Consider the following 14015-nt stretch of genomic DNA (forward strand, 5'->3'; position numbering starts at 1 on the left):
GGAGCCACCCAGGTGCCCCAGCACCTGTGATTTTAATTGCAGTTGTATATTTGTTCCACTTATGTTTTCTGCTGTAATATGTGCTTTGATCCACATTTCACCTTGAGAAGCTGATTTTTTACATCACAGGAGATGATGAGGAACTAAAAAACCTGCTTCAGTCCACGCACCACTGTATAGACAGCATTCATAGAAAAGATTTTTCCCATGACTCATGAACACTGTTCTCCCTTCTCATTTACATGAAGATCCCACATAGTTCTCATTTTGGAATGCCATTGAAACTTCATGAATCAGCATAGTAGAAGGGAAAGAAAAAAGGACCCAATCCTGTATATTTAGAAAATATCCAGTGGATCAGCAGACATATTTATTTATTTGTTTGTTTGTTTATTTATATTATGTGATGTTAGTCACCATACAGGACATCATTAGTTTTTGAGGTAGTGTTCCATGGTTCATTAGCAGACACATTTTAAAAAAGACCAGCTGTGAACCTCACAGGGACAAAGAGAAAGTCCAGTGTGTCTACGGAGGAAGTGGCTCCCTGGGTAGGGACCGCATCACAGGATGGACCAGGCCAGGTCCAGCAGTCTCGTCTCCAGTTCCCCCAACACAGATGTTCACTAAGCTCATGGAAAATGAATGAATGAATGTATGAATGGCTGCTGCCTTCTCTTCACCCAGGATCTCTTCTCTTCTGCCCCAATGGCTCACACAGACCTATAGAATCCTCCACCTTGCAGGACAGAACACCCAAGGATCAAGATGAGACTGTGACCCTCCAGGTCTAGCCAGGAATTGACTAGCTCCCCGGTGTACACGTGCTGCTCAGACAAGCCCCTCAGGTGGAAGAGACCTTAGGAGACTCACTGTGTCCCAGGCTTCATGTGTCCTCAGAGGTCCTGGCCAGGTTCTGGTGCCAGAAGAAAGTGCTGAGATGAGGGGCAGGACATGGGTCTGCTCCTGCTCTCTCCTTCCCGTGTGGGTCTCCCTTGTGTCCAGCCAAGGGTGTGGCCGGCTCTGGGTAGAGAGCAGAGAGAGCTCTGAGCTGTAGTTCCTCTTCTGTGAACCACGAGGCCCTGTGCTCCTCCCCAGCTTCCCGTGGGTCCCCCTCAGCCTCCCTCCCGCTGTCTTCCTCTTCTCCCTCACCCACAGGAGGCCCACATACCCTCCATCTCAAAGATGCTGCTGCCGCTGCTGCTGCTTCTACCCCTGCTCTGGACAGGTAAAGTGGGCCAAGGGGAGGGGGCCAGGTGGGCAGGGGCTGCTGCTGACCCTCGATTCTCCACAGGGTCCCTGGCTCAGTACTCAAGATACCAGCTGCGGATGCAGAAGTCCCTGATGGTGCAGGAGGGCCTATGCATCTCCGTGCCCTGCCACTTCTCCTACCCCACTGACTACTGGGCCCCGTCTTCCCCTGTTCATGGCTACTGGTTCCGGGAAGGGCCCAGTGCACACCACGGTGCTCCAGTAGCCACAAACAACCCAGATCGTAAAGTGCAGGAGGACACCCAGGGCCGATTCCTCCTCCTTGGGGACCCCCAGGCCTATGACTGCTCCCTGGACATCAGAGAAGCACAGAGAAGGGACTCGGGGACATACTTCTTCAGGATGGAGAGACAGTCTTCTCCGAGCTACAGTTATAGAGAGAACCTGCTTTCCGTGCAAGTGACAGGTAAGGAGGAGACCTCAGGAGAGGCTGCAGAGGAAGGACAGGGGTCCTGGGTCAGAGCTGGGATGGGACACCCCCTTCCTGGGAGGGGTTAGAGGTAACACATGTCAAGGTTCAGGAGCAGGAGTTGGACCAAAGCCTGAGGCTTCTCTCAGGGTCTCACCTCGGACCCTCCTCCTGATTCCCATGTCTCCCCATCTCCTCACAGCTCTGAACCACACACCTGACATCCTCATCCCGGGGACCCTGGAGTCTGGACACCCCAGGAACCTGACCTGCTCTGTGCCCTGGGCCTGTGAGAGGAGCACGCTGCCCATCTTCTCCTGGACGTCAGCTGCCCTCACCTCCCTGGGTCCCAGGACTCACCTCTCTTCGGTGCTCACCCTCATCCCACGACCCCAGGACCACGGTACCAACCTCACCTGCCAAGTGTACTTCCCTGCAGCTGGTGTGATGGTGGAAAGGACCATCCAGCTCAATGTCACCTGTGAGTGTGGGGCAAGAATGCCTGATTCCCTGCAGGGGTGAGGGGCAGGAATATCAGTTTGGGGAGTCTCAGAGTTTTACTGGGAGGTCTGTCTGAGTGTGAGACCTAGAAGGACTCAAGCCCTGTCCCTCCTGTGTTTCTGTGGTTTCTGGGGATGAGGAGAAGATACCTACAAGTATCTCACATGCCCCTGCCTCACTGAAGAGGGAAATCCCCTCTTCCCATCCCAGGTGCCACACAGAACCCAACAACTGGTGTTTGCCTGGGACACAGCCCAGGTAGGAAGGAGCCTCCCATCCATGAGGCATTGACTGTCCAGGGTCTCTGTCTGGTTAAGTCAGAGTGGGACTTGAGACTCAACAGGTGGGGGGGGGGTGAGTGGGGGGCTGTAGTTAGACATGAGAAACCCCCTCAGCACTCTCTTTCATACCCTCTCACTCTGGTCTTGCTAAGTGACCTGCCCATGCTCAAGACTGGAGTTCACCCCAGGTGTCTCTGTCTACAGGGAAACTGGGGATCTGGTCAGGAGTGATTCTAGGTGCCGTTTCGGGAGCTGGTATCACCATGCTGCTTGCTCTCTGCCTCTGCCTTATCTTCTTTGGGTGAGCTGGGTGGGTATGGGGGAGGGGGGAGAAGTGGGACTTGTAGGGGTTGTGAGGTCCTGGAACAAAGGCAAAGAGTGCCAGGTACGAGTGTGTTCCCAGCTCGGTCCCAGCAGTCTAGGAACATGGGGACCTTGTTACAAAGCCTTGATATGAAGGCTCCTAGGCTTGCCCTACCTTCCACCCGCCTCAGAAGAGGTACCCCATGTCAGAGACACTGGTGTCTCCATCAGAGTGAAGAGCTGCAGGAAGACAGCATCCCGGAGAGCAGTGGGCATGGATGGCAGCCCCCCGGTCGTAGAGCCAGCTCCCCTGGTGAGTGACGTGGGCATCCTGGCGTGCAAACTCTCTTCCCCATTTCCCGGGGTGGCCCACAGCCACGCTCTACTTAGCGTGCCCAGAAATGAGCTCATCACCTTCCTGCTTGTTTGAAAATGTAGGTTTTATCCTTCAGGCATCTGAGACCAACAGATCAGGAGCTGACTGTCACTGAAAAGGCACTCTGTTACCCACAGTTCTCAGGAAGAGAGGCACACCCCTCCACACAGGACCACATGGGGCAGGGTTAGGGTGGGTCAGGAGGCAGAGGGGGCAAAGGGAGTCAGGGGTAGGGCCTTTATTGTGGTTTGCAAAGGAAAGGCATGGTGAGACAGGGTAAGCAGATTCAGGATTGATTAGTTTGAATCATTTCAGCAGGTTATGAGTTGTTTGGTGCCTGGCTGGGGGTGATTAGGCTAAGGAAGAGGGGCCCAGAATGTCAGCTTTGGACGGATTGGTTTGCACATGAAAGGCAGGCTTGCCAGCAGTCCTTCTCCATCTCTAGAGACTGGCTGGCTCTGGCAAGGACAGTTCTCCCAAGGTCAGCAAGGTCCCAGATGCTAAAGCCTCAGAAACACGTCGTGAATGCACTCCTAAACATATTCTTCCTGCTGGCTGTCTGCCTCCCTGATGGCACTTGTGTCCCTGACACCCCGCCAGAGACCCAACCCTGTGCTGCCCCAGCCTTGCTCTCCCTGCACCAAGAATGCAGCAGAGCACGTCCGTGCTCTTCTCATTACAGAGTAATGCAATCATTCCTTTCGGGCTGGGCTCCCCTCTTAGTCCTTACCCTGCTGCAGCCCTCCCACCTTTCCTCTGTGAAGATCCTTGTCCCACAGGCCCAGGTCTGAAAAGCACAGCTCCTCCACAACAGGTCTGGCATTTGGGGCAGAAAACCCAGTCACCAGAGCCCCCGTCAATGCTTCAACCCCTGACACTGGCCTGCTCACTCGCTTCAAGCGGAGTGAGCTCTATGCATCTCAGAATCATTGCTGGGCCGTGCGCTCCTTCTCATGTGTCTGTGTCATCCTGCCCTGGTTCTGCTCATCTCCGAGCTCTGACAGACATTTATTTATTTAAAACTCTGACTAAGGGGGAGCCTGGGTGGCTCAGTCAGTTATACATCAGACTCTTGAACTTGGCTCAGGCCTTGATCTCAGGGTCATGAGTTCAAGCCCCATGCTGGGCTCCATGCTGGGTGTGGAGCCTCCTTTAAAAAGTAATCAATCAATCAGTCAATGAATCTCTGATTAAGGTGGATACCACTGAAGCTTCTGAACACATGATCTGCAGTAACCATACACGCATTCATTCCTTTCGCATATATCTTCCACTTGCCGATTGTTCTGGTGCTTGGGTAATATCTATATTCTTATAAATGTATATGTTACAAATAGAAAATGTCCCTGCGGCCAAGGACTTATATTTACTGGGTGGGTGGGGTGATGAAAACAGTGAACAGATGAGCAAAAAAATATGCAAACAATTGATAGGAAATGATGCTTTGGAGGGGAGTTTGATGGCAGAACGAGGGATGGCAGAATGAGGGAATCTTTGAGAAAACACCCACCACAGCCAAAGTGAAGGAGTGTAGTGTGAGCCCCGAGACCATCACCAAGGCTCTATCTAAGCAAGGTTTGGAGGGTTCTGAGGTTGGAGCATGCCTGATGTGTGGGAGAAACTGCAAGTTGGACAGTGTGTGTTAAGGAGAGCTGTGTGGGGGTGGGCGGAGGGTAATGGCAGGTAGGAGGAAATGAAGATGGAGAGGCATGGAGGCTGCAGTGCTCCACAATTACCTATGTATTTTTTTTTAATTAATTTTTTTATTTTTTTTATAAACATATATTTTTATCCCCAGGGGTACAGGTCTGTGAATCACCAGGTTTACACACTTCACAGCACTCACCAAAGCACATACCCTCCCCAATGTCCATAATCCCACCCCCTTCTCCCAAACCCCCTCCCCCCAGCAACCCTCAGTTTGTTTTGTGAGATTAGGAGTCACTTATGGTTTGTCTCCCTCCCAATCCCATCTTGTTTCATTGATTCTTCTCCTACCCTCTTAAGCCCCCATGTTGCATCACCACTTCCTCATATCAGGGAGATCATATGATAGTTGTCTTTCTCTGCTTGACTTATTTCGCTAAGCATGATACGCTCTAGTTCCATCCATGTTGTCGCGAATGGCAAGATTTCATTTCTTTTGATGGCTGCATAGTATTCCATTGTGTATATATACCACATCTTCTTGATCCATTCATCTGTTGATGGACATCTAGGTTCTTTCCATAGTTTGGCTATTGTGGACATTGCTGCTATAAACATTCGGGTGCATGTGCCCCTTTGGATCACTATGGTTGTATCTTTAGGGTAAATACCCAATAGTGCAATTGCTGGGTCATAGGGCAGTTCTATTTTCAACATTTTGAGGAACCTCCATGCTGTTTTCCAGAGTGGCTGCACCAGCTTGCATTCCCACCAACAGTGTAGGAGGGTTCCCCTTTCTCCGCATCCTCGCCAGCATCTGTCATTTCCTGACTTGATGATTTTAGCCATTCTGACTGGTGTGAGGTGATATCTCATTGTGGTTTTGATTTGTATTTCCCTGATGCCGAGTGATATGGAGCACTTTTTCATGTGTCTGTTGGCCATCTGGATGTCTTCTTTGCAGAAATGTCTGTTCATGTCCTCTGCCCATTTCTTGATTGGATTATTTGTTCTTTGGGTGTTGAGTTTGCTAAGTTCTTTATAGATTCTGGACACTAGTCCTTTATCTGATATGTCGTTTGCAAATATCTTCTCCCATTCTGTCAGTTGTCTTTTGATTTTGTTAACTGTTTCCTTTGCTGGGCAAAAGCTTTTGATCTTGATGAAATCCCAATAGTTCATTTTTGCCCTTGCTTCCCTTGCCTTTTGCGTTGTTCCTAGGAAGATGTTGCTGCGGCAGAGGTCAAAGAGTTTGCTGCCTGTGTTCTCCTCAAGGATTTTGATGGATTCCTTTCGCACATTGAGGTCCTTCATCCATTTTGAGTCTATTTTTGTGTGTGGTGTAAGGAAATGGTCCAATTTCATTTTTCTGCATGTGGCTGTCCAATTTTCCCAGCACCATTTATTGAAGAGGCTGTCTTTTTTCCATTGGACATTCTTTCCTGCTTTGTCGAAGATTAGTTGACCATAGAGTTGAGGGTCTATTTCTGGGCTCTCTATTCTGTTCCATTGATCTATGTGTCTGTTTTTGTGCCAGTACCATGCTGTCTTGATGACGACAGCTTTGTAATAGAGCTTGAAGTCCGGAATTGTGATGCCACCAACGTTGGCTTTCTTTTTCAATATCCCTTTGGCTATTTGAGGTCTTTTCTGGTTCCATATAAATTTTAGCATTATTTGTTCCATTTCTTTGAAAAAGATGGATGGTACTTTGATAGGAATTGCATTAAATGTGTAGATTGCTTTAGGTAGCATAGACATTTTCACAATATTTATTCTTCCAATCCAGGAGCATGGAATATTTTTCCATTTCTTTGTGTCTTCCTCAATTTCTTTCATGAGTACTTTATAGTTTTCTGAGTATAGATTCTGTGCCTCTTTGGTTAGGCTTATTCCTAGGTATCTTATGGTTTTGGGTGCAATTGTAAATGGGATGGACTCCTTAATTTCTCTTTCTTCTGTCTTGCTGTTGGTGTAGAGAAATGCAACTGATTTCTGTGCATTGATTTTATATCCTGACACTTTACTGAATTCCTGTATAAGTTCTAGCAGTTTTGGAGTGGAGTCTTTTGGGTTTTCCACATATAGTATCATATCATCTGTGAAGAGTGATAATTTGACTTCTTCTTTGCCGATTTGGATGCCTTTAATTTCCTTTTGTTGTCTGATTGCTGAGGCTAGGACCTCTAGTACTATGTTGAATAGCAGTGGTGATAATGGACATCCCTGCCGTGTTCCTGACCTTAGCGGAAAAGCTTTCAGTTTTTCTCCATTGAGAATGATATTTGCGGTGGGTTTTTCATAGATGGCTTTGATGATATTGAGGTATGTGCCCTCTATCCCTACACTTTGAAGAGTTTTGATCAGGAAGGGATGCTGTACTTTGTCAAATGCTTTTTCAGCATCTATTGAGAGTATCATATGGTTCTTGTTCTTTCTTTTATTGATGTGTTGTATCACATTGACTGATTTGCGGATGTTGAACCAACCTTGCAGCCCTGGAATAAATCCCACTTGGTCGTGGTGAATAATCTTTTTAATGTACTGTTGAATCCTATTGCTAGTATTTTGTTGAGTATTTTCGCATCTGTGTTCATCAAGGATATCGGTCTATAGCTCTCTTTTTGGTGGGATCCTTGTCTGGTTTTGGGATCAAGGTGATGCTGGCCTCATAAAATGAGTTTGGAAGTTTTCCTTCCATTTCTATTTTTTGGAACAGTTTCAGGAGAATAGGAATTAGTTCTTCTTTAAATGTTTGGTAGAATTCCCCCGGGAAGCCGTCTGGCCCTGGGCTTTTGTTTGTTTGGAGATTTTTAATGACTGTTTCAATCTCCTTACTGGTTATGGGTCTGTTCAGGCTTTCTATTTCTTCCTGGTTCAGTTGTGGTAGTTTATATGTTTCTAGGATGCATCCATTTCTTCCAGATTGTCAAATTTGTTGGCGTAGAGTTGCTCATAGTATGTTCTTATAATAGTTTGTATTTCTTTGGTGTTAGTTGTGATCTCTCCTCTTTCATTCATGATTTTATTTATTTGGGTCCTTTCTCTTTTCTTTTTGATAAGTCGGGCCAGGGGTTTATCAATTTTATTAATTCTTTCAAAGAACCAGCTCCTAGTTTCGTTGATTTGTTCTATTGTTTTTTTGGTTTCTATTTCATTGATTTCTGCTCTGATCTTTATGATTTCTCTTCTCCTGCTGGGCTTAGGGTTTCTTTCTTGTTCTTTCTCCAGCTCCTTTAGGTGTAGGGTTAGGTTGTGTACCTGAGACCTTTCTTGTTTCTTGAGAAAGGCTTGTACCGCTATATATTTTCCTCTCAGGACTGCCTTTGTTGTGTCCCACAGATTTTGAACCATTGTATTTTTATTATCATTTGTTTCCATGATTTTTTTCAATTCTTCTTTAATTTCCCGGTTGACCCATTCATTCTTTAGAAGGATGCTGTTTAGTCTCCATGTATTTGGGTTCTTTCCAAACTTCCTTTTGTGGTTGAGTTCTAGCTTTAGAGCATTGTGGTCTGAAAATATGCAGGGAATGATTCCAATCTTTTGATACCAGTTGAGTCCTGATTTAGGACCGAGGATGTGATCTATTCTGGAGAATGTTCCATGTGCACTAGAGAAGAATGTGTATTCTGTTGCTTTGGGATGAAATATTCTGAATATATCTGTGATGTCCATCTGGTCCAGTGTGTCGTTTAAGGCCTTTATTTCCTTGCTGATCTTTTGCTTGGATGATCTGTCCATTTCAGTGAGGGGAGTGTTAAAGTCCCCTACTATTATTGTATTATTGTTGATGTGTTTCTTTGATTTTGTTATTAATTTTTTTTATAGTTGGCTGCTCCCACGTTGGGGGCATAGATATTTAAAATTGTTAAATCTTCTTGTTGGACAGACCCTTTGAGTATGATATAGTGTCCTTCCTCATCTCTTATTATAGTCTTTGGCTTAAAATCTAATTTATCTGATATAAGGATTGCCACTCCTGCTTTCTTCTGATGTCCATTAGCATGGTAAATTCTTTTCCACCCCCTCACTTTAAATCTGGAGGTGTCTTCGGGCTTAAAATGAGTTTCTTGGAGGCAACATATAGATGGGTTTTGTTTTTTTATCCATTCTGATACCCTGTGTCTTTTGACAGGGGCATTTAGCCCATTAACATTCAGAGTAACTATTGAGAGATATGAATTTAGTGCCATTGTATTGCCTGTAAGGTGACTGTTACTGTATATGGTCTCTGTTCCTTTCTGATCTACCACTTGTAGTCTCTCTCTTTGCTTAGAGGACCCCTTTCAATATTTCCTGTAGAGCTGGTTTGGTATTTGCAAATTCTTTCAGTTTTTGTTTGTCCTGGAAGCTTTTAATCTCTCCTTTTATTTTCAATGATAGCCTAGCTGGATATAGTATTCTTGGCTGCATGTTTTTCTCGTTTAGTGCTACCTATGTATTTTGAGAAGGGTGACTATATAAAGGAAAACCACAGAGAACTATTTCCAACACTTACTGTCACTAAATGTGTGTGGGTTTTCCCCACACCAAATAATGCTCTTTGACACCAGCTGGGTGTCCTACAATTCAACTCAATTCTGACACTATCTATCTGGAGCCAGGTTGGATCCTACAGCTCACGGGCTCAGCCCCACAAGGCTGCCCCACCCCCTTTCAGATGCCAGTCCCAAGCCCAGGTTGTCACCTGTGCTTCTGACCAACTGACTGTAAATCAGTAATTCCCACAAGCCCCTTCCTCAGTTTTAATTAGTCACAGCGGTCCATAGAACCCAGGAGTGTAGTTCACTTACTGGGTGCCGGTCTATTATAAAAGGATGTGATGAAGGCTAGAGATCAACACCCAGATGGAAGAGATGCATGGAGCTTCCATCCCCTTTGCAGGTGTGTCCACCCTCCTAGCCCCTCCATGTGTTCACCAACCCAGAAGCTCCCCAACCTTCACCCCCTACCCTATACTATGGGAATTTTTATGGAGGCTTCCTCACGTAGACATGATAGATCATTACCTCCATTTTCAGCTTTTCTCCCCTTCCTGGAAGATGAGGACATGGGGCTGAAACTTCCAAGCTTCTAACCACAGCTTGGCCTTTCTGTGACCAGCCCCCATCCAGGAGCCCACCCAGATTTATGTCATTCAGACAAAAGATGCCGCTGTCATCCAAGAAATTCCAAAGAATTTAGGAGCTCTGTTTCTGAACATTAGAACAGAAGATGCTCCTAGCACTCTTCTCACTTAGTAAATTATAATGGTTTTAGGAAATCTGTGCAGGAATCTATATCTATATTTATATTTATATCTATATCTATCTATCTATCTATCTATCTATATTTCTATTATTTCACAGACATGAACTGATGCTCTTTTTTTTTTTTAATTTAAATAACTCCATGCCTAATGTGGGGCTTGAACTCACAACCCTGGGATCAAGAGTTGTGTGTTCTATCAACTGAGTCAGCTGGGTTCCCCAAACTGATGTTCATTTTAATGGAATCACTCTGGCTGCTTTGCTGAGAGTGCCTATAGCAGGCTAGAGCAGAAAAGAGGAGACCAGATAAGGAAGACACTCCAATAATCCAGGTGAGAGGGAAAGCAGACTGTGTCAGTTTGCTAGGGTTCCCATAACAAGATACTATAGATGGAGTGGATTAAACTACAGAAACATTTTCAGAAGCAGTTGTGAAGGCTGGAGGTCTGAGATGAAGGTACCTGCAGGGTGTCTTCTTCTAAAACTCTCCCCTTGGCTTGCAGATGGTCTGCTTCCTCTCTATATCCTCACCTGACCTCTTCTCTGTGTACACACATCTCCACTGTCTGTTCTTCTTATAAGGACATGAGTCATTTTGAGTCCTACCCTAATGTCCTTGTTAAAACTTAATTACCTCTTTAAAGACCTCATCTCCAAATAGTCACATGAGGTGTTAGAGCTTCAACTTACAAATTCAACATATGGACACAGTTCAGTCCATAAGATGGACTTAGTTGTGTGTAACAATGATGAATGAGGATTTGCTAATGGATTGAGAGAGTGTATGTGGGATATGAGCAAAGATAGTTCACTGCCTCTACTTAATGGGTGTGATAGATGCCAGTGATAACTCTACAGATGTCATAGATGTTATGGATGTCCATACACGTTCATAAATCCCAAAGAGGACTCCAGTGTGATTACCCTGAGTAGTATAAGTAAGTGGGAGACACAGAGATACAGGGTGGAGATGACAAGAAAACCACTGAGAAAAAAGAAATGACCAGGAGAGTGTAGGGTTGGGTCTTGATAGCCAAAGGGAGATGAAGCTTCAGAGAGAAGAGAATGCTTATTTGTTTCAAATGCTAGTAAGTCCAGCAAGATAGGTTCTCAGAAATGAACCTTAAATTTAGCAAATGGTGTGTGTCACAGCTGTTTCTTGTCAAAAGCAGATCTGGATTCCTGGGAGAGGAAGTTTACTTGACTGGTTTGAGTTCAAGAGAAAATGGGAAGATGGGAAGTGGAAATACTTTTGAAAAATATTACCATAAATCTAGAGAGAAACTAGTCTGTAGCAGAAAATGGTCATACTTTAAAATCCCCTGGAACTTTCTGTGTGATAGGAGCATCTTTTTTTTTTTAAAGATTTTATTTATTTATTTGATAGAGATTACAAGTAGGCCGAGAAGCAGGCAGAGAGAGAGAGGAGGAAGCAGACTCCCTGATGAGCAGAGAGCCTGATGCGGGGTTCCATCCCAGAACCCTGGGATCATGACCTGAGACGAAGGCAGAGGCTTTAACCCACTGAGCCACCCAGGCGCCCTGATAGGAGTGTCTTTTGTACTAACAAGGTGACTCTGGGTGGGCTCCTGTTTGGACTGGTCACTAGAAAGACCACCCCATGGTTAGAGGCTTGTAATTTTCATCCCTGCCTCTCCCCCATTCTCCAAAGAGGGGAGAGAGGCTGGAAATGGAATTAGTGATTGATCATGTCTACATGATGAAGTCTCCATACAAATCCCAAAGTATGGGGTTCAAGGAACTCCCAAGTTGGTGAACACATGGAGATGACGGGAATGTATTTGGAGAGGGTGTGGAAGCCTCCACTCTCTCCCCACACCTCACCCTGGGCATGTTTTCATTTGGTTGTTCATCTGTGTTGTGTCTTTTATCACGTTCTTTTATAATAAGCTGGTAAACAGTAAGTAAACTGCTTTCCTGAGTTCTGTGAGCCACTCTAGAAAATGAATGGAACCTGAGGTGGGGCTCATGACAATTGCTAATTTATAACCAGTTGGTCAGAGCTGTCAGGTGACAAACACAGGTGACAACCTGGACCTCTAAGCAGGTGAAGTGGGGGTGGGGCTCCTTGTAAATCTGAGCCTTTAATCTCTGGATTTGGTGTTATCTCTGGGTAGAGAGCATCAGAATTGAGTTGAACTGTAGGCCACCCAGCTAGTGTTGGAGAATTGTTTGACGTGGTGAAAACCCCACACATCGGTGTCAGAGGTGTTGTGAATGTGGTAGCAGTGTGAGAATGAAGAAGACACACCCAGAAGAAAAGCGAGCTTTTCGTAAACACCCTCCCATGTATCCTGTGCCGGAGAGACTGGGGTTGAGTTCATGATCACAGATGTGTAACCTCTCTGAGAACTGGTTTCTCTTTCTGTAAAATAATAGTCTTTTCCACACAGGTCTGAGTGACTGTTTAGTAAAATTTGAAAACAACCAATAGTGTTAGATTTGTCATATAAAAAATGTTCGATAAAAGATTGGAACAAAGAACAATGTCCAGTCAGAATCAAATTCACTTCATGGACCCTCTCTGCCTTCTCCTCACCCTACCTCAGACCCCTACCCCCACCTTCCTCTGACCCCTTCTTTGTTCTCTAAACAGGATTACCAGCAGGAGTCCAAGTCAGACCTCCCTGCTGACCCCACAATCTCTGCAGGAGTGCCCCCCACCTCAGAAATGGAGCAAGACCTGCATTATGCCTCCGTCAGCTTTCACAGAATGGAGAAGGGCACCTATGCAGAATACTCAGAGATCAGGACCCAATGAGGAACCATCTGGCGCATCAGTCTTGGAGAGAGCAGCCATACCCTCCAGGAAGGGGGACCAAAGGCTGATTCTTGGAGAGTTAACAACCCCATAGGCAATGGGTTTACAAACTCCTGAATGTGAGTTTCCTGCTATATTGAAACTAAGGCTTTACAACCAGAGAGGCCTGGGGTGGAATCCATGCTCTCATTTATCAACAGTATGACGTCAGGCAAACCATTTTACCGCTCCATGACTTGATTTCCTGCTTTGCAAAATGGGTATAAGAAGTCCCACCTCACAGGGCTGCCACAAGGAGTAAATAAAAGTGCATATAGAAAAAACCCAGCAGGACGCCTGAGTGGCTCAGTGGGTTGGGCCGTTGCCTTCGGCTCAGGTCATGATCTCAGGGTCCTGGGATTGAGTTCCGCATCGGGCTCTCTGCTCAGCAGGGAGCCTGCTTCCTCCTCTCTCTCTCTCTGCCTGCCTTTCTGCCTACTTGTGACCTCTTTCTGTCAAATAAATAAATAAAATCTTTAAAAATAAAAGAAAAGAAAAGACCCAGCAGAGGCCCTGATGCACTGTGAAAGTTTGGTGCACACTAGTTCCTTCCCCCTTGAACAGAAAGGTGTTGGTGACATCTCACCTAGGCTGGGTGTGTTCTGTTGGGACACCAGCAATGTGTCAGTCTCACTTTCAAAACTCTCCCATGTTGTAATCATTTTGTAATGTATACATCTATCAAATCATTACATTGTATAATTTAACCCACACAATGTTATGTGTCAACTATATCTCAATAAAGCTGGAAAAAATAAACTATAGATCCAGATGTATTATTTAATGATAAATATTATTGAATATTTATCAGAAAAACAAAACCCTCCCCATGGGTCCCTTTCCTGACTTTGCCTCCAGCATCACCCCTCTCCCTTCCTGAATCTTCCCTTTCCATCCTGCCTGCCTCCTACTAGTCTTGTTAGAAGCAAAATCACATATTAACATTTAGAGAATTTCCTAAAACTCAGGGCTGACCACAGTCAAAATACCTCCCCATCTCCTCAGCCCCAAAGACTAATTTACAAGCTTCTAATTTGACATTCCAGGTCAAGGGTCAGAAATTTTTTTTTTTTTTTTTTAGAGAGCCAGATAGCAAGTATTTTAGGGTTTGTAAGCTGTAAGGACCCTAGTAACTATTCAACTCTGTGTTTGT

At 45.4% G+C, this 14015-nt stretch overlaps 1 protein-coding gene across 2 annotated transcripts; it reads left to right on the plus strand.

Annotated features, from left to right (window-relative positions):
- Positions 1-1047: 1047 nt before the first annotated feature.
- On the plus strand, positions 1048-13230 carry LOC116579524 (myeloid cell surface antigen CD33-like). 2 transcript variants are annotated; one of them, XM_032324998.1, is made up of 7 exons: positions 1048-1228; positions 1295-1678; positions 1884-2162; positions 2393-2440; positions 2668-2764; positions 2998-3079; positions 12659-13230. In XM_032324998.1, exons 1-7 carry the CDS (start codon positions 1186-1188, stop codon positions 12821-12823), a joined length of 1098 nt encoding a protein of 365 aa, XP_032180889.1. In that variant the 5' UTR covers positions 1048-1185; the 3' UTR covers positions 12824-13230. The 2 variants fall into 2 exon arrangements, with proteins under 2 accessions (XP_032180889.1, XP_032180888.1); XM_032324997.1 differs by having other exon boundaries at positions 1048-1678.
- Positions 13231-14015: the final 785 nt, after the last annotated feature.

The sequence above is a fragment of the Mustela erminea genome, chromosome 19, assembly GCF_009829155.1.
Source record: "Mustela erminea isolate mMusErm1 chromosome 19, mMusErm1.Pri, whole genome shotgun sequence".
NCBI classification, from domain to species: Eukaryota; Metazoa; Chordata; class Mammalia; order Carnivora; family Mustelidae; genus Mustela; species Mustela erminea.